At 28.1% G+C, this 25106-nt stretch overlaps 3 protein-coding genes across 3 annotated transcripts; 1 reads left to right on the top strand and 2 right to left on the bottom strand.

Moving 5' to 3' along the window:
* The first annotated feature begins 184 nt into the window (after positions 1-184).
* On the top strand, positions 185-11691 carry LOC129972065 (uncharacterized). The gene is made up of 3 exons (XM_056086048.1): positions 185-325; positions 8252-8654; positions 11531-11691. Exons 1-2 carry the CDS (start codon positions 314-316, stop codon positions 8627-8629), a joined length of 390 nt encoding a protein of 129 aa, XP_055942023.1. The 5' UTR covers positions 185-313; the 3' UTR covers positions 8630-8654; positions 11531-11691.
* A 1425-nt stretch (positions 11692-13116) lies between these two features.
* LOC129975891 (clumping factor A-like) lies at positions 13117-15523 on the bottom strand. Its single transcript, XM_056089169.1, has 5 exons — positions 15409-15523; positions 14995-15168; positions 14699-14728; positions 13431-13725; positions 13117-13325 (listed from the first exon to the last, which is right to left on the bottom strand). The coding sequence occupies exons 1-4, from the start codon at positions 15511-15513 to the stop codon at positions 13600-13602; spliced, it is 435 nt and encodes a 144-aa protein (XP_055945144.1). The 5' UTR covers positions 15514-15523; the 3' UTR covers positions 13117-13325; positions 13431-13599.
* Positions 15524-16119: 596 nt separating this feature from the next.
* LOC129972570 (uncharacterized) lies at positions 16120-24325 on the bottom strand. The gene is made up of 6 exons (XM_056086759.1): positions 24314-24325; positions 21059-21215; positions 17632-17844; positions 16960-17037; positions 16627-16854; positions 16120-16166 (listed from the first exon to the last, which is right to left on the bottom strand). Exons 1-6 carry the CDS (start codon positions 24323-24325, stop codon positions 16120-16122), a joined length of 735 nt encoding a protein of 244 aa, XP_055942734.1.
* Between the last annotated feature and the right edge of the window lie 781 nt (positions 24326-25106).

The raw sequence follows: 25106 nt of genomic DNA, 5'->3' as shown, positions 1-25106 counted from the left end.
AAATAATATGTCCCTTTTAGTATGTTGGTTACCTTGAGATCCTGTCACAGCACTCAGATGTCCCTCTAAAAAAAAGGATAAATCAGTTTCCCATAAAATTTCTCGCTCTCCAATATTCCTCTTCTTAAAGTATGGGGAAATTATAAATCCATTTCCTGTGCTCGTTCTTAAGTTATTGCTACAGGGAGATTTGGGTAGAGTATAAATATGAAGGAGCTGGATCTAGTACGCATTTGTAGGTGAATTCTATCGAGTTTGTGAATCTTTTCGTTTCTGGAGTTGGAATTTAAACGTTGGTAGAATCTAAATCATCATGCGTGCCCAAGTAAGAGTTAATTTTGCTTATATTTCATATCTTTTTCAAATTTTCCTCTAAAAATCCAGATTTTTATTTCTTGAATGACGAAATTTTTTATATTTTGCATGAAGGCATTTAATACAAAAGTGTGATATGTTTTTCTGCCTAAGCATCAAAATAATTATGAATATAATAATCTAAAAATAACTTTTCGTACTGCTAAGAATTCAATTTCAAAAATAATTATATTATAAAATATGTATATATTTTATGTGTTCAAAATTTACAAATGTTTCTTGATTATTAATGAAGTAAAAAGCTTTAACAAAAAGTACAAATTAAAAAAAATGAAGTACGAGTACATTCACTTTATTGGATTTCAAGAAGGATAGATTTAGAACAACAATTTGCTGTCAAAGTTAAAATTATATATGGAACTCAAAATTCAAAGAACCAATCTAAAGATAATGTTCAAAGTAATTTATTAAATTTCTATAAATTCTTAAAGTTTTGCAATTATTAAATCACAATTTAATATTATAATGTCTTAAACACGGATTTTTCTTCTGTCATGAATTTATTTTATGCTTAGAAAATAGAAATAAAAAAAATTATTCGCAATTAATTGATTTCTTTTAATTTATTTAGTCTTTTTATAACCGAAGGTCAAAATGTTTAAGTTATTTTGAAAAATCTTGATGATGAATATTTTTTTTTTTTTTTTTTTTTTTTTTTTTTTTTTTTACAATTTCTAAAAAAATAGCGCTGGCATTTGAAAATTTTGTGTAATTAATGTTTGTAAAAGATAAAATACTAATTTTTAATTCTGATTCAAAATATTAAAGTCATTTTTGTTAGTAATAGTCTTTGTGGATATTAATACTTTCAGTATTTCAATAAGTTTTATGTGCTATGCTAAAGATTTCTTAATATTAATATGATGAATTAAAAAAAGACTATTCTTTTCAGTAACACTAAAATATATTTCATTAAATATACATCACGGTCGATTTACAATAATTTCTCTAAATACATTGCTATTTTTGATTTATAAAAAGATTTTCATCTGCAAATTATCGAAAGATTGGAAAATTTAATTTATAAAGATTGGTGTAATATATAACCTTTTTAGTTTAGGTAGAAAAAATGAAATTTAAGAAACACTTGATTAAAAGTTAAATTCAAAATTCATGGAAAAACAATATTTTATTTTGTTAATTTTGTTAAATGTCCTTATTATTTTTTTTTGATGTATTTGAATCGATGAATCGATTCAAACATCAAATAACCTGAAATACAAAACAACAAACTTCAAATGAAATATAAAATAAAAGGTGATATAATTTTTCTTACAATGCTAGTTTTGATCGCTTCCAAAGAAATTTCATTAGATTTTCTAATTTCTAAATGATGTAACTAAGAAACAAATTTAATTTTGAGGTTTTATTCTCCAGATTTATTATTTTAAATGACTCCGCAAGTTTTACGGCAATTTTAGAAAAGACCCTTTTAAAGATAGATATAGATAGAAATGTATAAATTATTTCTTTAGTGTATCTTTAGTGTATTTCTTTAGTTTAGCTTATCAATAAAAGGCGATTTACTGAATAAATAAGCCCATTGAAATGCTTATTAGAAATGCATTTTTATTGGTATGGAAAAATATTGTTTTTCATTTAAACTTTTTTCTACCCTTTTAGTCTTTTTTTGTTATAAATATATATCAATATAACCTTGGAAACCATTTCACTATCATCACCAAGTGTATAGGATTAACTTGCACTTTTTTTTTTTCATTTTTAAATGATAACTCAGTTTTTTATGAATATTATGAAATTTTGGAATAATTTTACATTTTATGAATTCACTATTAGATGGCGCCAAGAGCATGAGGTCAACTATTGCTTTTTTTCTAATTTTTCAACTCATTTTAATGAGTGTTGTAAAACTTTGGAAATTTTTTTTCTCAAATTTACTACAAGCTGAAGTTATGTAAATGAAAGCAAGAATCTATTCAATAAATCCGTTAACTAACAAATAATTTATGCAAGCATTACCAATGCATATAGAATTTTAAAACTCCATCGTTTCAGAACATTTTGAAATCCCCTCCTTTTTTTTTCAAATATGAAACGAATTGCAGTGGTTAAAAACAAATTACGTATAGTTTCTTTAAAAAAAATGAAGAAATATGAAATACATATCACAATGGTCAGTTGATTATTTTTTTTTAAGGATTTGTAATTGAAATTAATATATACTAATAGAATATATTATTAATATAATAATATAATGTAATAATATATAATAAAGAACTATCAAAACATTTCACACTTGTTGATAAAAGTTAATGAAATTTAGAAAGAATTTAATTCTCAAACAATAGATGGCAGCACAAGCTAACGTTATATGAATTCAGATTTGTGAGAACAAATTGTTAGCGTCGCTTTACAAGAGAATGTTTTTTTTTTTTTTTCTCTCGCTCTCTCTCTTTTTAATTATCCGAACATTAATGAAATAATAGGTTCTTTTTACACGCAAAAATTATTTGTCTTGTTGCATGTAACGATGTTCATTAAAAAATGTTTGATCGTATTTACTCCTTCTTTCTTTTGCGTACGAATATTAACAATAGAATTCTTATTTAAATGCAAGAAATAATACATGCACATCATTTGGGGAAAAACAGAAACTTGGCATTTCATCCTTAATATTTCAGGATTCGATATTTTTATCTTACAAATGCTAATTTAGGAAAAAGAATAATTGGTTCTAAATCAAAATAATTTTTATGATATCAAATTAAAATTTAATAAGTTTGGATTCAGAAGTAAAAAAGGAAATACGTGAAATTTTTAATATAAGAATTGCTTTAAAAATGTTGTTGTTTTTTTTTAACTATTATCAAAATTGTTATTCTTTGTGATTGAAAAAGAAATTTTACCATCAAGAAAATTTTTATAGTTTTAAAATGTTCGTAAAAGAATTTCGAAACCCTTTGAGATGAAATTATATTTTCTGATTGGAATAAGAATTCGATGGACCATCAATAACATATACATAAATGATGATGCTTTCTATCAAATATTGCAATCTTAATCTTTTTTCCCTCTTCTGTTAATCAACATGAAATGCATTTTTGCAGTATTACTAAAACTTTGTTAAATTTTTATGTTTAGACAGTTTTATTTAAATATATTTTAAACAAACACTGTGTAGTAATCACTAAAATACTAAACATTTCTCTATTCAATAACATCTTTTTTTTTTTTTCTGGAATTGGCTTAGTATCATTCAATTCGGTAGGATACTGAAAATATGTTTTTTATTCACAGTAAAAAATGCATTAATGAGGATAAAAGGAGTTGATAAATTTGTATCTTTTTATATTTCTTCAAAATAACAAATATTACTATTGAGTGCTCTCAATTAATTGAAATTCCGCTTTACAATTTACTTTATTTAACAATTGATGGAAGTCGTTTCCCTGTCTATCCTTCCTTCTTATTCCAATTTTCTTGTCAAGCTAATTCACAATGAATTCACCTCTGTTATTCTAGATGCCTTTTGTGTTAAGACACAAAGTGATATTTTTGTTGGTTTACAATTTGAGTTCCTGAGATTCTTACTTTCTTGCGATGCCTCTGGCAATTGAAATTCTACATTTCCTGTTACGGAGTTACTTTAGTGAAAGTTATTTGTGAATTTTGTATTATTTTTGATATTGTTTAAATATAAAAGCCGTCTTTAATGATTAATATCTAGAAGAAATGTTTACTTTGAATTCTACAACATATGATAGGAAGTAGGTTTTTAAGCGAATCTTTATTGAAATATTGAATTGGCGGATAATTGTTTTTAAATGTTTCGATAGTTTGACATTACGAACAGAGAATAATATATTTCAAAACAAATTCATTATTCATTCAAGTGGTACTTTTTTTTTATTTAAAAAAACATGATTGAATTGTGATATACTTTTTAAATATAGAATAAAGACTTTTCATAATTTTCAGATTGTCTTTTTTCCTTTATATGAATGAAAAAAAAATCTGCATTTAGGAAGCTCAGATAAACATTGTTGCATTTTTTTTTGGGGGGGGAGGGTCGATATAAATAAATCTCAGTATAATTTTACTTCTAAATTTTAGCAAATAATTATTTTATTATCTTTATTTTGCTAAATAATAGAATATTTGCTAAATAATAGAATATACACATTGCTCTTAGTTATAATCAGTAAAATTTTTTAAATGTCTCATTCAATGTATTACATTGCATTTCTCAATTTTTCTTCATTTATTAAAAAAATTAAATGACCAATGAGAGGAATATAATTCCCCAATTTGTTTTAATTAAGTGAAGTAAAGACATAACGCGTTTTTAAGTTTAAATCTTGAAGAGGAGACTTGTACCATTGATCATTAAATTTTCGTTTCAATTTAAATATTTCATCAATATTATATTCAATTTCTATTATTAAATAAAATTTAAAATATTACAATTGAGTTAAAGAAATTTTGTTAATGAAATAATATCCGTAAAGCCCATCAGCGATCAAAAGCCAATAATTATGCAGTAGTTTATTATTAAAAAAAAAAAAAAATTACCGGAATACGTTGTTCAACTGTATATATAAAATATAGCAGATATTTGAAGAAATTGCAGCAGTAATTTTCTCTGTACTATTTTGAAAAAATAATGTAATAGTTCTTAGTACCAATTTAAAATGTAATATCAAGCTTACAGCACTTTTGAAGGTATACAATTAAATCTAAAATTTAGATTTTTATGTCAGAGTCGTAATACATATTAAAAGTTTGAAAAGATTATCGTAAATATATTCCATATCCTCTAAATTCCTAATAATTTTACAAGCTAGCACACATTCGAAGTTGCATATCATCACAGTAAGAAATGCTTGTAATATGGATGGCTATTTTAAAATTACGCTTATTTTGTTTTTACTAAAATATAAAATTATGTTTATATGTTTAAATATTAATAAATATTTAAAATATTTATTAATATTTATCAAAAAAGCCGCAAGACATGTACATTTAAATTCTGGGGAAAAAATACTCAAATTTGCATCCCCCCTCCCAGAAAAAAATATCTTTTCTGAAATTAATAGGAATCTGAAACTACCGATGAAAAATTATTCTATAGTACTGATGTCTGTAAACTGCTAATTTGCAAATGATTTATTTTTGTTTAATTTTTTTCATCCGATCTAATTAATTATTAGTTTTATACAAAGTAAACCCTTAATTAAATATCCTGCACAAATATTATGTGATATCGATGACAGATGAAAAAAAAGTTTCTTTAAAAGCTGTTAAATTGAAAATCTTGGTTTTTTCATAACTGATCTAAATTTTCTCCTTGTTTTGACATCGTTAAAAAAAATTTTTCCCTGAAAATAATAAAAATATATTTTATGAATAATAATTTCAAAAATGTATGCTTTTGTGTAACTGGGCATAAAAGGAACATATAACATTATTTAGTAGTAACATCGCAAAGAAAAGTAATATTTAAATAAAACCTGTTAAATGATAAATACCAAAAAATGTTTCACTAATATTTTCTATCCTGCTGCCATCTAGTGGATATAATATGATCTATATCTTTCTTTTTTCTTGTTCTTTCAAATCTTTTAAAGCTAATTTTGGTTTTTAAAAGAAATGATAAACCGGGCTTTGATAATTTAAAAGCAATATTCAATGTATTTTATATAAAATCCTTTTTTTTCATTTTAGTGAATTCTAATTCAGTTTCTATAAAACAATTTTTTTTGTTGTAGTCATTAAAAAATATACTATTTCTTGTGCAAATTCTACAAAGTAAATTAATTCACTAAAATTGATTTTTTAAATATTTTAAACTTGACAAAACTATATTTTTAAGGCTTGATATTTATATAAATAAAAATAAGCTTTCTTTAATATTTTGATGTTTTAAGTAACCCATATGAGCTGCATTTTATAAATTCGAAAGGTTAAGGAAAGTATAAAATTCGAAATGTATATTTCCAGATAAAATTTCTTTCTGAAATTATAATATCATTCAAAATTTAAAAATAAAAATTTACTTAAAAATAAAAGGCATCGTTTACAACACTATGCTAAAGAGAGACAAGAATTTTATAATAGCTTAAAGAACACTATCATAAATGCATTCATAATTTGTATTCTTCTATGTTTTATTTTTATTTGTTGTACTTTATATGGTTTTGTGTTCATTTCTGTTTCAATTGTTCTTGTTAAGTAATATGTTTTGTATTGTTTTAAAGTGATATTCACTATGTAAATGTAAATTTTCTTATGAAATTATGGGAAGGGTATTAGAAGATTCAGCAAATAGTCCAAATTTTGTGCTCAAACTTCTCATCGAGAGTTATCAAAAGACTACCATTTTTGAAATTGAGTCAATCCTTTTGCAGAATGGAATGGGACCAGATTTGCAGGAAATATATCTCAGGTTTCCTCCCGCAGCAGCAAAAATCTGACAGCGCAATCACATTGTTTTTTCTTCTTTAAAAGCTCTTTGCATAGAATCTAATTATATCTCATAGTATACAGCAAAAATTGAAATTTCTAAAATTTTTGTAACATTTTACCAAGGATTCCTGTTTTATTAAAAAAAAATTAAAGCTTTAGTGTTACATTCCTTTATATTAAATACAATGCTTCCCATAAATAAGCTAAGACATATATAGGTAGAGCTTTAGTATCACATATGTACAACGTTTACACTTGCAAAAGTGAGTTAATTGAATCTACGAACCCTCTTTTACTGTTTAGTGTGAAACTTTAAACGAAAAAAAAAAAAATGAAAAAAAGAGAATTGAAAATGTATTTGGGGACAATAGATAAAAATAACAGTTTTTTTTATTGTTTTTTTTTCGCTTTGAGTAATTGTTATATTCAAATTTATTTCATTTGCACTATCGTGTTTTCAATAAATACGAATTTTACATTTGCAACAAGCAATTGTTTTAAAATATCGTATAAAAACACAAAATAGGTATTTCATTTATTTCGATTACTTTAAAGAATGCTTCTAAAATATTCATCATAATGCCAATAAGATTCTAAACAATAATTTTATTTGTGAGCTTGTATATGTTATAAAGATAATAACTCATAAAACAGATCAGAATGTGTTAGATTAGAATCTGTGGCGAATTGTGATGAGCGAGGATAGAACCTGGGATCTTGTGGCTCGTAGTCCAGTAACATGACCACGATACAAAAGCAATTGCTAGGGGAGCGTAGCTGTTAACTGGCTTATAAGCTTTTCACCACTAACTCTCCCTCCAGTAAGTCGAAGGTGAGACGAACGATATGGCTGTTGAGTGGTGATGTACTTAGCTGTTGATTCTAATGCGCCTGTACTGATTTGAGCATTTGAGTAGCGCCAAGCGTTATGGCGAGCGTGTATGGGTGAGTGGTTGCTGTTGTTACATCAAGTGAGTCTGACGACTTTGTGCTGCTGCGTCAAGTAAGTTGGGCGACTTTGTTTTGTTGTGAATAGATGGCGCCACACCAGCTGTACGAAGGTTGAAGGTTCATTGTCCAAGGTCATCAATGTGGCGAATAGTGATGAGCGAGGATAGAACCTGGAATCTTGTGGTTCGCTGTCTAGTAACATGACTATGATACAAAAGTAATTGCTCGGGTAGCGCAGCTGTTAACTGGCTTATAAGCTTTTCACCACAAATCCATGAGATGTGGATTATGTATGCATTGCTTCTCTTTTTTTATTATGCATTTTGATATTTTATAAATGATTCCGCTTTTGACTTATTTCTCAAAATATACACACACTAAGCACCTTCATTCCTATAACCTAAGTTTTAATTTTGTTTACTTAAAATCTAAACAAATTATTTTTTTTACATACAAAACCAATTTCAGTGTTTGAATTTCACTTTATTTCCTTTCCCAGATTATTGCTATTCTTTTGGTTGCTGTCTTCAGCTGCGAGGCTACTTACCTACCCGGAAGCTATGGTTTGGGTGGAGCCAACTATGGAGCACCAGGATTAGGCTATCCTTCAAGTCCAGTATTGAATGCTGTTTCTCCGTATACCAATGGTTTGCCCTACAACACTGCTGGAGCAGTAGCTTACGTTGTTCCTTCGGGCTATGGCAACTACATAGTGGTCAGCGATGCCGCTGCTTCTCCTTATGGTTCAAACTACGCAGTGGCTGGTCCCGGATACGGTGTTAGCCCCAAAACTGCCGGCTATGCTTCTCCTTATGGCTATGCATACGGATCCAATTTGGGAGCATACGGAAATCTCGTCTACCCAGTTAAAAAATGAAAAGGAAAAGATGTTGTATTCTGAAGTAAGCGTTGTATTTTAGATATGTTAAATCTATTTCGAAACCAAATTTGAGAAATAAATTTAAATTGTTAAAAAAAATAAAGAAAAAAAATGAATCTGGTGTGAAGACTTTATCCAGATGTGAAATCAAGAAGGATTTCAAGAAAGGATTCAAGGAAGGGATTTTTTCCTGTGAGGGGTATGACTATCGTTCAAGTATTAATCCATTGCGACTCAAAAACTCCAGGAAATTGAGTTTTTTTAAGAATTATTCATTTTTTTATAATTTAAACTTTATATTTTGCTAATTTTGTCAATTTCATTAATGGTTTAGATGTAGCAGCATTGGCGCATTCTAAACATAATGGTCCTTCCGTTTAAACATTTTTAACTCTAAAATATTTACTTCGTAATATGATTTTATAAATGTTTGTTTGTTTATAGTATTTAATGCTTACTCATTGTTAACTTGAATGTACCATAAATGAAATAATGCGATTTGAAATAAGAATCTTCATCAGATCCCAAGTTTTTGAACTGGTTTTCTATGTTTCTCTAGTAAAATATATCATATACTAGAAACATATTTATCATATTATATCATAAATATAAATATATTTATCATATTTATATCATAAAGTATAAATCTTCTAGTAAAATATATCATAATAGTTCGATTATGAATCAAAATGTTAGGCAAATATAAACAAATAAGATCACAGGAAAATAAGTTGAATCCAATGTGTGTACTTTTGAAAAAATTACGTGCATGAGTTTATTCAACTGAAAAATATTTCTGGTATTAATTATTAATTAAGGAAATTAATTAGTAATTAAAAATCATTATATCTTATATATCCAATGCCCAAGAATATTGTTACGAAATTTCCGGGTTCGTTTGGATAGTGGGAGTTATATGGTGTGGAGAACACTCAATCAGCAGGCGGCAGTAGAAAATGAAACAACGACATTTATTTACACGAAGACACACAGGTCAGAACAAAGACGACAACTATATACAGCACAGAAGACGATTATCTTCAGCCGAGACGTGCAGCATACACAACAGCATACAACAATATACACAGCAGCATACAACAGTATACACAGCAGCTCTACTCAGTCGCTGCTCCACTAGTCCCTGGAAGACGAGTTCTTCACCGTCGCTTCCGATTACTCTTCGATTCCACTGGTCCACGACTCAATTCACCGTCGACTCCCCGGCAGCTGAAGCTCCTTTTATAGGTATCAGGAGGCGGGGCTAGAAGCCTCTCAACCAATCAGGAACGTTCGAGGCGTACCTCGGTTCCTACTGGACGGTTCGGGAAAATTCTCGATGTTTCGGGTATAATCTATTTTGGCGCCAAAGTCGCCAAATTCGTCGCCAAGTCGCCAAATGATCGCCAAGTTTGTCGCCAAGCTCTGGGACCTCCTATGGAACCGACTATGCTGGGAAGCCGCCTCACAGATTCGTAACAATATCGTTTGCTATAATCAGGTTATAGAACAGAGATTATAGATCTTGCATGATATATTTTTGAGATTTATTTTCACATCGGATTAATATGTCCACAGCACTAACACTTGTAAAAGATTGCTATGCAATCAGGTTTTTGTGATCTAGCTGAACTTTGCCATCACAAATACAAGAACCAAGTGAACATAAACACAGTGTGGAGATCTTTGTAAGAAATGGGAATTAGAACACAAAGAGATCCCACTAAACTTAAAAATATTTTTATTGCATTGATTAATAATTATAATAAAGCAATAATAACTTAAATATTCAATCTTCATGAGAATTGTATTTTGTTATTAGAGTACAGAAAAAAATATAAATTCGGAATGTGATGCAATTCCATGTTTTTCTCACATTTTTGTTCTTTCTAAATACGATTTTTCTAATTCGATATAAGTTAAATAATTATTTTGGCATCCTAATTGTTTTAAATAGTTTCGGTTAATGATTTTCCAACTCTCACAAAAATTTTCTTATTTGCTAAATAAAATTTCCATTTTTTTTGATTTATGATATTCTCAACTCCTTCAAGAAAGTTCCTGTTGTCATATATGATTTTTTTTATTCGAACAATGCTAAATAACTATTTTTTTATGTAAATAGTTTAAAGTTGATTAGATTTATGATTTGTCATGTCTCGCAAGAATGTTTTTGTTGCTAAACAGAAAGACTTCCGAATACCTTTTTTTAACGTTTTTAACTCACAAATCTTTTTATTTTGTATACAACGGTCCTTGATGACACATATGGGATTTTCTTAAGTACGAATTTCTTATCTATTAGCAAGATTAGAAGACAAGGACGAGACTCTTCAAGACTCCATACAAGTACAATTTATTGATGTTTGTTATAAGACATCCCCTGATTTTTTAAATTCAGATAACAAAATCTCGTGATATTTTTACGCAAAATTTCTGAATTTACGAACTGAAGACTAAATATCGGGAAATTTTAACTAAAGCTTAAATTTAATTTATATCGCTTGTCTAAAAGTATATCAAAATAAATATTTACAAATTATTTGCAAAATTCAGGTTTAGTTAAGAATGCACGAAAAATTAAATAATTAAATTATTTAGATTCAAAACCACTCTTTCAAAAAGTGTGATCTAATGCAGAAAAACTGCTTTCACTTTTATGAATTACTAATGATTCTCATACAAATCATATTTACAAGTTGAATTGAAATATGATTTATATTTTTAATTTAAATGATATAAGTCACATTGTAATGCACTTACATATTCTTAATAAAATAGACACTTAAATATGTTTATTGTTTATACTGAAAAATAATTATTTGTTTGAAATAAATTTAATTTTCTATTGCATGCATGTTCAATGTAATTGATTTAACATTTTTTTCCCCACTGGTTTAGATTTTCTTTGAAGACAATGTCATCGCTAATGTGAGAAAAACTGCCGCAGGAGCTATTCCAAGATCTGCTTTGAACATATCTGGGAATAAGGCGTGAATTTTATGGGCTTTTTTTAAATTGTATTTTAGTTATATTGTACAAGGCAATAAAAAATTTTTTTTAACAAATTGTATTGTTTATTTTTTATATAACTAAATATTACCACGCATGAATTTTTGACAACCTTAAACATATGTTACATAAAAATATTAAAAAATAATTTTCAAAACTTATTTCGGATAATCATTTTTTTAAAAGTAATTTATTAAAATGTAGAAGATACATTTCTGTTTCCTTTTAAAGGACTTCATTGACAATTTAGATGTGAAAATACACAATATCTGGAAGGAACGAACTTCTAATGTTTGTTTGCATCGATTATATTTTGAGAACAAGAAACTAACAACGTAACACACATGCATAACTTAAACGTGTTAATCATTGGCTTATGTCAATTATCATGAGACCGATATATATAATTATAAAACTTCCATTTTTTCACAACCTAAGGTATAAATTTTTTATTCTTTAAACCATTGTAATATATTAGTTGATTTGAGTGAAAAATGAGGAACTTTTTTTCTAACATAGAAATAATAGATTAAAAGATAAAAGAAAGCAGAAAAGTAAAATTATGAATGTCTATTGTCAGAGAATTTGATGCGTAACTCGTTTAATTGAGGTGTTTAATCCTCTGGAACTTCAATTGAGATCTCTAATAATGGATGGAGTTGAAAAATATGAATAAAGAGAATGTGTATGGAGAAGAGAATATTGCTCATTAATTTTCAAATTAAAAAAACTTTTAATCATTTTTTTTCAATAAACGAACAGAAATTTTTTTAAACTAAGATTTAGAAAATCATTTATGCATTATTCAACCCAATAAAAAGTAAGGTTATCTTTTTATAGGCGTGTGGATGATATTATTATCAAGCCAGAAAGAAAAATATTACAAGCTATAAAAAAAAACTGAAAACAGTAAATCGTATGGTTCAAATACATTAAAACCAAAGATTGTAATAATAATGCATAAAAGTGTATAATATTAGATTCTGTCTGGAGTAAAAGTTTTAGAGTACTTTCCACTGCAAATTTTGCTTAATTTCATTAAATTATGTTAAATTCACTATTTCTGTTTTATCAAAAGAAATTCATCCAAAGATATTTTAAAGTTTCATCTTATTATTATTATTTATGTAATTTCATCTTGGATTTTTATAAATAAAAATTTTGAATACTGTGTAATAGCTCATTAAGCTAAGGTAAAAAAAAATATAAAAAAATTTCTTTTATATTACATAATATGATTGAATTGTATTTTTTTAGACACAAGTCAATTGTGACCTGCTCAAATAGTTCTCAAATTCCACATTTTTTAATTTTTTTTTTTTACATTAGGGAAGTATTTTTCACAACAGTAACACCCTAGCTGTTAAAATAATTTTAGTAGATTACTATAAACAAATATTTATGTTATTATTTTGTTATTATTTTGTTTTTAACAAAATTGATTAGACACAAAAAAATACTCGTTTGTACATGACTAAAATAAATAAATTTTTATTCCATTTATGATCTACAGTGATGATTTCTGCAGCTTGGCGCGGGATGTTTGACAATTTATTGTCTGTTCTTTAAGTTCACATAGATGGGAGTATGTCCACAGATGAACCCCGCTTATTTGAAGGGATGCCACGCTTGTTAAGGCTCCACTTGTTTCTTCTTTGAGCAACTCTTTCCGCTTTGAAGAAATCTAAAAAATAAAGATAATATGAAAGATCTATCTTAAAAAGAACATTGAGGCATTATCATCAAAGCAATACTTTCATATAGACATATTTCAAAATTCTATACTCACAAATAATGATCAGAGCTGATGCTCTTGGAGATCAGGAAACATAATATCACATTTCTTTAAGATGATTTGGCAGCTGAAATGAGGCTCTCCACGGAGCGAGAGACTGGTACATTGACGTTGGCAACAGCATTTCTGGCGACAGATTCATAGAAGGACATATCTTTGGTGTTCAAGCTGAACAAAGGAGCGTCGCTTCTAGATTCGATGCCTTTTCCATAGGCCAATCCGAAAGTGTTATGGGGGAGGATGATGCCACTTCCGGAACGACCATAATCATCGTGAGCAAAACCGTGACCTAGAATACATACCGAGTATTTAGTAAAATTCAAATTATCGATTGATATAAGATTCCTTATTGATGAAAAAAAATTGTTCATGTCAATTAAATTCAGAAATTGTGGTTGTTAAAGTTATGGATTATTGACAACATTGTTGTGGTCGGATTTTAAGATAGGGATTGTTGAATTTATTATTACATTTTTAATTTGTAATTACCGAAAAGTTTAAAAAATATTTATAGCTCATTTCATGTGAACATTAGAAAACTTTAATTTCCATGTCACTGGCAGATGTCCTTATATAAATATAATATATGACAGAGAAACTTTCTGTTAATAAAATAGTTCGTCTAATTGACATTTTACAAGAAGAATAAATATTCAAATGTAATGGCATCAAAATATTTATATATATCTACGAAGAAAAGTATTCGGAAGAAATTTTTCTATTAAACATGATTTTCAAAATATAATTCCTTTATCTTAACAAAACATTCGAATCACTAGCGATTATAAAAGATTTATTTGTCAGTTTCTAATTGATGCGAAAAAGAAGTTGTTAATTATAATCTTGAGATAGATAATAAAATGGATAAGACAATATTCATTTATGTAATAAAGTCATAAAAATGAATTTAACACTGATTTTTGATGCTTCGGAGTCTTTAAAAACTGTCTCACATAAGTATCACTTTTCAAAAACATTGACATTGATTTAGATAGAAAACTAAGTTTTAATGTTGGCAGGCTGTTAGAAAATTATATTTAATCTAACATTTGATAAATTGCAGCCATCTTATATTTTTTCCTTGCTATTGGATTCAGAAACAGTGCTTAGCTAATTGATTGCATATTACGCATTGAAATAAGTTTATTTAATCAAAAAAAGTATAGTATTATTTAGAAACATAAGAAATAATTGATATAAATATAGAAGAATTTTTAAATTATTAAGTTTATGCTGATCTATGGGATATAGGTTCAACTTACCATGGCCTCCACCATGTCCATGACCGTGACCTGTATGGAAGAAAAAAATAATTATTATTATCAGAAATTCTTTCCGTTTAGTTTGTTTTGATTTCATATCACAATCAACACATTTCTTTAGTTCAGAGAAAAACTCTATTTTGATAAAATATAGCTTATGAAAACTTTCATATTTATAAATATTTAATACTTTCATTACCAAAGTAACAAAACGGGTAAATTATTAAGCATATTGAGTATACACCAAAGAAAAAACAAACAATAAATTACGAATTTTTTTTACAAATTTTGCTTACCATGCCCATGTCCATGACCATGACCGTGTCCGTGCCCATGACCATGTCCATGTCCGTGCCCATGTCCATGTCCGTGTCCGTGTCCGTGCCCATGTCCATGTCCGTGACCGTGCCCATGTCCATGACCATGACCGTGCCCATGTCCATGACCATGACCGTGTCCATGCCCATGTCCTAATGAAAAGTTTTAAATTGCAATGATATACAATGCTCTTTTATTAACATGCCCAACACCCCAATATTTGACTTAGTGAATCTTAAATATTCATTTATGATATGTTGAAGATTCTGACTAAACGGGAATTTTAATATTGAAGCACATATTCAATACTTATTGTTCATTTAAAACAAAACAAAAAAAATCAGCATAAATTATTATTTCCCTTTTTATTAACATTTGATTCCAACTCTTACCATGTCCGTGTCCATGACCATGTCCATGTCCATGTCCATGCCCATGTCCATGTCCATGTCCATGTCCATGCCCATGTCCATGTCCATGCCCATGTCCATGTCCATGTCCGTGTCCGTGCCCATGTCCATGACCATGTCCGTGTCCGTGGCCATGTCCATGACCATGTCCGTGGCCGTGTCCATGTCCGTGACCGTGACCATGACCATGACCGTGTCCGTGCCCTAAAAGACAAAATCAAGTAAATTTTAATTTAAGAAGATGAGCTTTCAAAATATTTACTTTGAAATTTTAATTTTAAGTGCCAGATAAAGAATAAAAAATTATGATGAATTGTATTTACATTAATATGTTATGGTCTCAAATGAATTCTTATACATTGTATGCGATAATATTTTGCTCTCACATAAGGCAGACAATTATTAAACTGATTTATCATATATATATATATTACCCGACTGAATATTTTTAAGTTACCTGCAATTAAAAAAAATTGTTACAAGGTTACAAATTTACTGCATAGAGTTACCATCATCGAGAAAAATGAAAGCATTCCTTGTGAAATATTTGAATAGTGATTATTTTACATTATTTTCAAAATTCAATTTTCTAGATCTTTACATCCTATTCATTGTTTTATGCAATTATTAATAATATTTTCATCATTTTGATAACAATACAATAATTTTGATCATTATTTATAATTAACATAACTAACCATGTCCGTGACCATGACCATGACCAACGCCGTGTCCATGACCTGCGAAAAAAAGAAGTGTTCATTGAAATGATAAGCATACCTTATCACTTGTAAAATGCATCATAATCAGTTCATTATGGTCAGTTTAAATTTATTGTCTAAAGATATAATAAAGAAAATCGCTTCATATAAGACATACAGTTGTTAATTTTTCAAAACATTTTTTGCTTAAAAAAAGGTTTAATTCTCAATTAGATATTTAAATCCTGGTTTACAACCTTATTCGCATTTGAAAATTAGATAAAACCTGATGCATATGAAGCGATTATTTTTAGTTCCTCAAAACATCGTTATTCAAAACAAAAGAGAAAGGCATTAAAAATATTTCCAAATTATTTTTATAAATTACTTAGCTTTTTGGATTTTGAAGTAAAAGAAATTTTACTTTCAGAAAAAATTAATGATGGAAAGTATCATATATGGCATTAATTTTCAAATTGTAATGAAAAAAATTGCTTACCGTGGCCGTGCCCATGTCCATGACCGTGCCCGTGCCCATGACCGTGTCCGTGTCCGTGTCCATGTCCATGACCGTGTCCGTGCCCGTGTCCATGTCCATGCCCGTGTCCATGTCCATGCCCGTGTCCATGACCATGTCCGTGTCCGTGTCCATGTCCATGCCCATGCCCGTGCCCATGTCCGTGTCCATGTCCATGACCGTGTCCATGTCCATGCCCATGCCCATGTCCTAATATAGAAATTTTTTAATGAAATCATATCTAAACATTCAATTTTCACCAAAATTATTTTCAGATGTAATATTACAATGTAATGGAATTTTAAAATTACTTACCATGTCCATGACCATGACCGTGACCGTGACCATGACCATGACCATGACCTCCACCATGACCATGTCCATGTCCGTGACCTACATTAAAATGTTCCATAATTTATAAAATGTTAAAATAATAATTTTCGAATAGTAAAGTAAAATAAATCTTCGTTTAAATTTTTTCAGTTTATTTGAAAATATTTGAATTTGAGTTCTAAATTGGTATCAGTGTCATCATTGCTATAATAAGAAAGACTTTTCACGTTTTATGTATATGTTCTGTTTATTGTCAAAGGATAAAATTATTCAATTGATGATTTGAAATGAAACTTCTGCAATAATATTTGCATTAAATAGAAACTAATGACCGATTTCTTTATTTTTATTATTATCCAATTAAAATAAATTCAGATTTTTAGTAATTTAAAGAGCATTTATTTAATAAACGGTGAAGAATTCATTCATGATGAATGATTAGAGGATGGGATATCATTCCTGATTAACACTATCCTACCTACGATAGTTTCAGCTTTTAAAATAATAAAATTAAGGATGTGTTCTTTATTTTCCAAAATAAATAAATAAAATAAAAAAACACTTTTGAAGTAGACAATAAAAATGGTAAAGATTCTTTCTTCTCCATAATTTTTGAATAGTGAAAATATTTAAAATCTGTCTTTAAGAACATACCATGTCCACCTCCGTGACCATGACCTCCACCATGGCCGTATCCACCTCCTCCACCGCCACCTCCGTGGCCATATCCGTGTCCATGGCTTCTGCCACTTATGCCATAACCTTCACCAAAATCAAATCCGGACACATCACTTAGTCCATCGATATGGCCTTCGTTGGAGAATCCATAGCCAAGTCCTACGTCTTTTCCAACACAGCTCAAACCCTCTAAAAAAGAAAATTTGATTAAAAATTCAGTTCATAAATAAAAAGAATAAAATGTTGAATAATATTCTTCTTCCTAAAATCTTTTGCACATTTTCCTTTAACACAAAAATAATAATTTTGCTTCCGTATCAAAAATTCCGATTTTGAAGTCTTACAGACTGATTAAAATTTAATCTTTGCAGTACTGAATTAATGACATCGGAAACGCCCCTAGAATTTAAAAATGCCTTTAACTGACTTTAATCATCTTTGTTTTCCGTTACATCACTTTGCAAGAAATATGTTAGTCTCATTATTAAAAATTAATAGCCATGTTTTTATTTCGATAGAATTACATTGTGGTTTCATTTTGGAAAAAGATTGATAAAAAAGTTACTAATGATATGAATAGACAAACAATAATAAAGATTATAATAAATATTAATCACAATAAAAAAATGACTACTCCGACGCGCTCTAAAACTTGAATGACCGGATAGCCGCAATAGCAACATTGGGGGGAATTGTGGTTGAGTCCTGAGGGCCATCACTAACTACGGTACAAGCCTTAACTAAGGAAGTACGTCCCGTCATCGATGGGAGGAGTCGGACTCTCACCTTTTCGTGTACCCATAAGAGTGGCGAGAACTAATCACCATATCGGAAGCCTGTTCTCAATTACGGGGTTCCCTCCTCGTGCGACTATAATTAAGTATTAAAGAAGCTCCATCAAAAGAATAATAAGTTAAATACTTAATTTTCCTTATTTAACAAATTAAAATAATTACTTTTGTGAATTATTTGACAAAGAACCAAAAAATATTCTATCATTCTCGCAAAAAATCACTATACTTGATTATAAACCTTTATCTGATAATTTCAATACATTGCTCTATATTTCAAAATATTTTATTTACATAGAAAGAAAAATAAATAATAATGGTAGGCCTACAGATAATAAATCTTATTTTTTTGAATAATGTTTAAGCTTATGATTGCGGATCGATGAAATCTCAAAATAACTATTGAAACAGGATTTGAAGTAGAAGGTAAGTTTCCCCCTCTTTTGAGATAATTAAAAGAAATCTGAATTATTTTTCACCTACACTCAGAGTTATCAATTCAAGTATCACTTGAAAAAAAAATATCTTATATAGCTTCAACGTAGAATGAAAGATTGCTTTCCTAGAATATATTCAAGGGAAATTGAACTATATTTTGTGATTTGCTTGAAAGTTAACAGGGAAGCCACCAACACCGACCCATCCTCAAACGACAAGTCACCATTAAAGCATATATTGATTAAGTTTTTATATAATCTAATAAAGAGCACAGCTGAAAAATAAAGAACAAACCCATTTTCTTACTACTCAGGTTTTTCAGCCATATAGTGCTATAACTGACATCATAAAAACATTGAAGAATTCATAAAATTTAAAACTATCTGCAAGATTATTCGAGATATACATTAATGGTGCTTTGAAAGCAAAAACCTAATGATAGCATTAATAGTACAGAATCTATAGCATCCATAATGGAAAAAATTAGTAAGAACGTCAAATATATTTTTAATTTGGAATAAAAACCATTTAATATCTTATATTTGCATTTTACTGTTTTGCACTTACTATATCTTGCATTTTACTATCTTTTGCACTCTCTGCAGTAGTTTTCATGGCCATATCCCTCTTCATTTCTAAAATGGTCCTTGACATTTCGTTTCGTATGTACTGCATAATCTTTTTTCCATTAAATTTATATTGCTTATAATAAATTCTAATGATTTCTTTCAGGAGCAAATGAAGATATATATAAATAAAATTAGAATCCTGTTACAATTCATGTAAGAAAATTAAGTTTGATTTCAGTTTATTACGTTTGATTTAATGCTAATGAAAATAATTAATATGTATGAAATATTTGCAATTATGTTACCCGAGATTAAATACTTAAATGCAGCTTTTAAATATTTGCTGCATTGGTGAAAAAAAAATGTGGTAAATTAGGACATTCCATCCAACATCTATCATTCCAATCTATAAGTAACATCTAAATCGTTACAATAAAAAAAAATATATATATATCTGGTGATATTTTTAAAAGGGAATGGTAAAGGACATTTAAAAATATTGCAGTAGAAAAATATGATTGCTTTACCAAAAAAAGTAGAAATTAAAATATATGATCAAAAATAAGTTTTTCTCTCTGTTTCTTTTAAAATGTAGGTGAAATAAAATGCCTAAAACATCAAAAACTCTAGATTCAACAAACTGGGATAGTTTTGCACACATTTATTGTAGCAAATCTATTCAAGTACAAGATGACTAAAAATAAAGAGAAGATATGTTTTCCTATAATCAAGCAACCCGAAGCTCCTAGATAACATATGAAGCAGAAATCATTTCTAGCTTCACGTGGGAGAATAGCCGGTGAAACTACTCACGATTATTAAATTATAAATATTTACTTGAAATAAAAGATTTTACAGATTTGGAGTTAGGATTTTAAATAGAAATAAAAATAAAATAAAAAGATTAGAAAATAAAAACGCAATTTATCATGTTCATTGAAATTCTTTCTAAAAGCCGTTTGCTTTTCGTCGCTCGTCGTCTTGCGTCGAATCTGGCAACCAACACTCTAATTCTGATCGAGTCCGTCAGTGGCGCTGGTGAGAAGGAACAGCTCACCAATCAGGGCGTGTGTTTGGTATAATATTCATTAAATGGGAGTGGGGTGATTCCAGAAGAACATTCATAGAAAGATGGCCCATATTGGTGTTCCGTTAGAGGAAAAATGAGGAAAAAAATAACACCTCTTGAAGTCAGAAATTCTTTATAAAATCAGTCTACTGTTTGACTTAACATTTTAATCAAATGTTTCTATTTCTTCTATTCACTTTTGATTGCATATTCTACTTTTACTCTTCTAATAAAGAAATGAAAAGGTGAAATTTTATAAAATTTGATTCAAACTGCATATGAAAACTGGAAGCGGAAAGAGTATAAGAAACCCAGATCTATTACATCTTAATTAAAATTTTACATTTGGTAAAAATCACTTTTACTGTCCGATATTGAATCAGATCAGAATTATAAAGAATGCAATATTTTCTTAGGGTATTCAATATTTCTGAATGATGTTCTATTTCATTATGAAAACTTATATGACATTCCTTACTCGATCACTCTTAATTTAAGACAAGATCGATATATAGTAAATTATATACTCTACTCACCACAGCCAAATCCTAGGATTTCATCGCTTTTTGCTACAGGATATGCTTTGAGTTCTTCCAGAGATCTGGCTTCAGCTGCTTTTGCAGCTAATTTTATCTCTTCAAGTTTAGGAAGAGCTCCATATGCACAGGCAACGAGGAGGGAAAGATGAAGTGCCTGACAATTTTCGAAATGTTATGAATGATTCAAGTTATACACATATTATTTGAATGTTTACTGCTTAACAAAACTTTCATAAATGTATCTTGTCAATTTAATATTTTGATTGGAAAAAGTTATTTCAAGTTTTACAAAACAAGTATTTAAAGATGTTAGAACATCTTATTATCTTATAATTATTTTATCGGTATAATTTCATTTTAACAAATGCTATCAAGACCAAATTTATTATACGACTTTAAACCTGATACAATCTATGATAAATATAAATAATAAACTTAATACGATTAAAAACAATTTTATATCATAAACAATATGCATGACATTCTTCATTTAGCTAGCTTGAAAATAGCGTGATCATATTCTTATAGTTCAAATTTAAAAAAAAAAAAAATGATCTTCCTGTTTGATTATAAATACATTTTCGGCCTGTATACTTACATATAAATCATAAAATATTAACTCATTCTTTTTTTTAGTTGAAATAGTACAGTATAGTTAGATAGCGTTATTATTGCTACAATTGTGGAATTATTGCTGTACCGGCCTTCTTAAAATTATATTTAATTTCTTGAAGAAAATGAAGTAAAATCAAAATACTAAATAACAGGAAAAACTATCAGTAATATAGCATCAAATCAAAGCATAGTCCATGCTGTTTGCATATTATTTTTACATTAATTTGTAATTATAATATATTCACATAACAAAATAATAATTGAAAATAGACTTTTAAATAATTGCTTGTTTCAAATTTTATTCAATATAACGTTCTAAGCTTATAGTTTTTATAAAACAAATAAAATTTTACAGGGTACATTATACGCAAAATTAAGACTACGAGAAACAGGGAGATTCCATTTGCCTATAAAATTGAGTATTTGAATATTAAACGAGTATTGATAATAGCCGAAGAAGGGAAGATTACAAATTTGTAAGTAATTTTGATAATTCCAATTTTTTGTTCAGAATTTGTTTCAGCAGATTATGTTATTTTTTGAATTTTTTTTATATCTAAATACAGTTAATTTAATTACTATTTGCTATCAACAGTAAATATTATTGGGAATTTTTGCCTTTATTTCTAAACGATGAAAGCATATTTTAAAATTTATGTAAAACAAAAATTTCGTAATTTAATGTAAGAAATTTTGAATTCTGAATATCGCAAAATTTAACAGAAGTTATTTTTATAATAAATAAATGCAGAATTACACTGCTAGTTTTAGCATAAGAACTTGGTTATATGAACATAATTCTTAACAAGAAAGTCTGGCAGAAAGCCAATATTTGCCAAATTATTTGTCTAACAAAAATTACATAAATAATAATAAGTAATCCAAACGATACATTAAAAAAATTCTAAAGGCTATGCACTTGCTAACAGTGGTAATTTCGCAGTTGTAATACAAAAATAAAAATAAATATAAATAAAACAGTGTCAATAGTTAATTAAGTGTTTTTCTTTAAAAATGGTAAAAGTTCTAGATTTTCAGCTACTTTACTATATACCCAATAACCTAATTTTTTTCATTTAAATGAAATCTACGAGTTTCACAGAATGTCTACATGGTAGTTCCATGCTGTTCACATACCAGTTGTTAGAGATGCCAGGGATTATGTCTTTGGCTTACTTTTTTGAGGAAAACATTATAAATGTCGGACAAAAATAATAAACAACATTTTCCGACTGTTATTTAATCGCTTTAAGCCGATTTCACAAATTATGTCTTTGTAGATAATCACTGTCATTTTCAAAATGGTTCCACTTGACTTGGTTTGGGAAGTCACTTGAGCGGAAGAAAGGATTTCAGTCAATTCACTTTCCTTCCTTTCGATTTTGGAGTATTTCTTTGTTTCCTTTTTAGCTCAAATATTTTTACTGATATAAATTGTATTGCTGAAAGGATGAAATCATTTTTGGTAACGAAATTAAAATATTTTCCATTGAATTTTAACTGTATGAGATAGAGGGAAAAATCAATATTTGATGAATGTGTTTCGCAATTTTTTATATTTAAAAGAAAGATAAAGCACTTAATTGATAGTAAGACAATGAAAGTTTCGTTTTTCATTCGTTTTCGCAATTTTCAAAAAATATTTTTTTAAATAAAGTACTTATTGTTGATGCTAAACTTCTACTTAATAAGAAAAAAATAATTCTGAATTTTATCAAATATGGCATTTTATAAAGGGGAAAAATTCATGATTCGAATTTCTTTTAAAGCAAATGATAGATTTTAAAGTGTTTATATACCTATTTTGCATTTTATCTTTGTTAACGCGGTTTATATTATTTGATTATTTAAGTGAAAACGCTCATTTTTTAGTGAGTATAAAATTAAATTTTTAAATATAGTTAAAGCAATCTAAAAAATACTACAAGAATTGAGATGATATAAAATATTAATTACAAAACTATACTATATGGTGAGAATTTTGGATTTTGTTTTTTAGAAAATATGATGTAGCATTTCTTAACCACTTAAAAATATCGAAAAATGTTTTGATTTATTTAATAATGTGAGATATTTAAATAAAGATAATCGAATTAATAGCAGTCTGTAATAAGTTTAAAAAGCAACAAATTCAACACATTTGGATGTTTTGCCATAGAATCAATAAATCTTTCTGAAAAAGTTAATCTACATTCTTGTTTTCTAAAACAACTTTTTATGAAAATTTTTTAAAAATAATATTTCTAAACTCAAGTTTAAAAATTCTATAATTTGAATTTTTTGAAAAAGGAGAAAACTGTTCTTTCGTTTTCGAAATTTTTTTTTTCTAAAGTTACTTCACCAGAAAATGGCAACATTAGACTAATTTTTTTAAAAGATTTTTTTAATAATAGTTATTATTTCAAAGTATTTTTTTAAATTTAAAGCAAGAACAGAAAATATTTTTTTTATTTTCTAAAACTATAAAAAATCCACAAGGCTTTTTAAACAACGAGTTTGGTAATGCTCCTATAACCGTCGGAAATCACGCAAGAAAGTCATACTTATCCTACAAGAACTGCTTGTTAAAATATCCATTGCAAATTCAGATAATCCAATACAGCATATAATCCAAGTGCTTCAGATTGCTATACTTACCACGAACTTCATCTTTGAAATGAGTTGAAGTTTTCGACATGCTTTCTGAGGCAGTGCTCTCTCCTTTTATACCCCTGGATGTGGTAAATGGAGCCGAAGGGAGTCAAGTCCTTCCTCCTCAACACCTCATTGGACAAGCTTGTTTGTTCTTATTTTTGAATTCCTCCGTAACTGGTGCCTGTAACTTAAGACATTTTAATCGAATTACCGTCCTCTTTCCGCAAAGGGTTAATAATATGATTAAGGTGATCCTCTTGTAATGTGGTTGATACATGGTCCCTTTTCGTATGTTTATTCAAAAATGTTTACAATGAGACGCTTCATTTTATTGAAGGAACAAGCAATAATTTAATAATAGACTGGAATGTTTTTGTAAATTTGTTGAGAGATTGCTATTTGATTCACTGTATATTTTTTATTTAATATTTTGGCGAATGATTTATTTTATTTCATCCTTACTTGCTAATTTTGAAAAGATGTTCTTCCAATAACATATTATTTACCGTTTTCTCCTTTTTTTGAAAAGTTTGGTTTTTGTTTTTGATTATTTTTTTGTAAAAACTATGGAACTTTTGATTTTAATTATTGTGTCTAAATGTTGATACAGGTAAAAAAAAACTAGTTAACTGAATTTTATTGCAAAATTTTAAAATAATATTCTCTTTTATATTCCTTTTATGTTATCATATAACGTATTTTTTAAAAACTTTAAATAATAAAGTTTGGTATATAATAAGAAATAAAAGAGGAAACATCAATTTTGAAACAGACTGGTTTATTTTTGGGAAAGTCA

The sequence above is a fragment of the Argiope bruennichi genome, chromosome 1, assembly GCF_947563725.1.
Source record: "Argiope bruennichi chromosome 1, qqArgBrue1.1, whole genome shotgun sequence".
In the NCBI taxonomy this organism is placed as follows: domain Eukaryota; kingdom Metazoa; phylum Arthropoda; class Arachnida; order Araneae; family Araneidae; genus Argiope; species Argiope bruennichi.
This window is presented reverse-complemented; position numbering and strand designations above follow the sequence as displayed.

What these genes read in the sequence shown, in the direction of transcription:
- LOC129975891 (XM_056089169.1), bottom strand. Translation starts at nt 15,513, where the DNA reads ATGGACATGGACATGGGCATGGACATGGACATGGGCATGGACATGGAC. An exon ending in TGGTCATGGACATGGGCATG is followed by an intron (nt 14,729 to 14,994) that starts GTAAGCAAAATT and finishes TCTTCCATACAG; the next exon opens with GTCACGGTCATGGACATGGT. An exon ending in TGGACATGGTGGAGGCCATG is followed by an intron (nt 13,726 to 14,698) that starts GTAAGTTGAACC and finishes TATGTATTCTAG; the next exon opens with GTCACGGTTTTGCTCACGAT.
- LOC129972570 (XM_056086759.1), bottom strand. An exon ending in CGGTCATGGTCATGGACATG is followed by an intron (nt 16,855 to 16,959) that starts GTAAGTAATTTT and finishes TTTCTATATTAG; the next exon opens with GACATGGGCATGGGCATGGA. An exon ending in TGGACATGGGCACGGCCACG is followed by an intron (nt 16,167 to 16,626) that starts GTAAGCAATTTT and finishes TTTTTTTCGCAG; the next exon opens with GTCATGGACACGGCGTTGGT.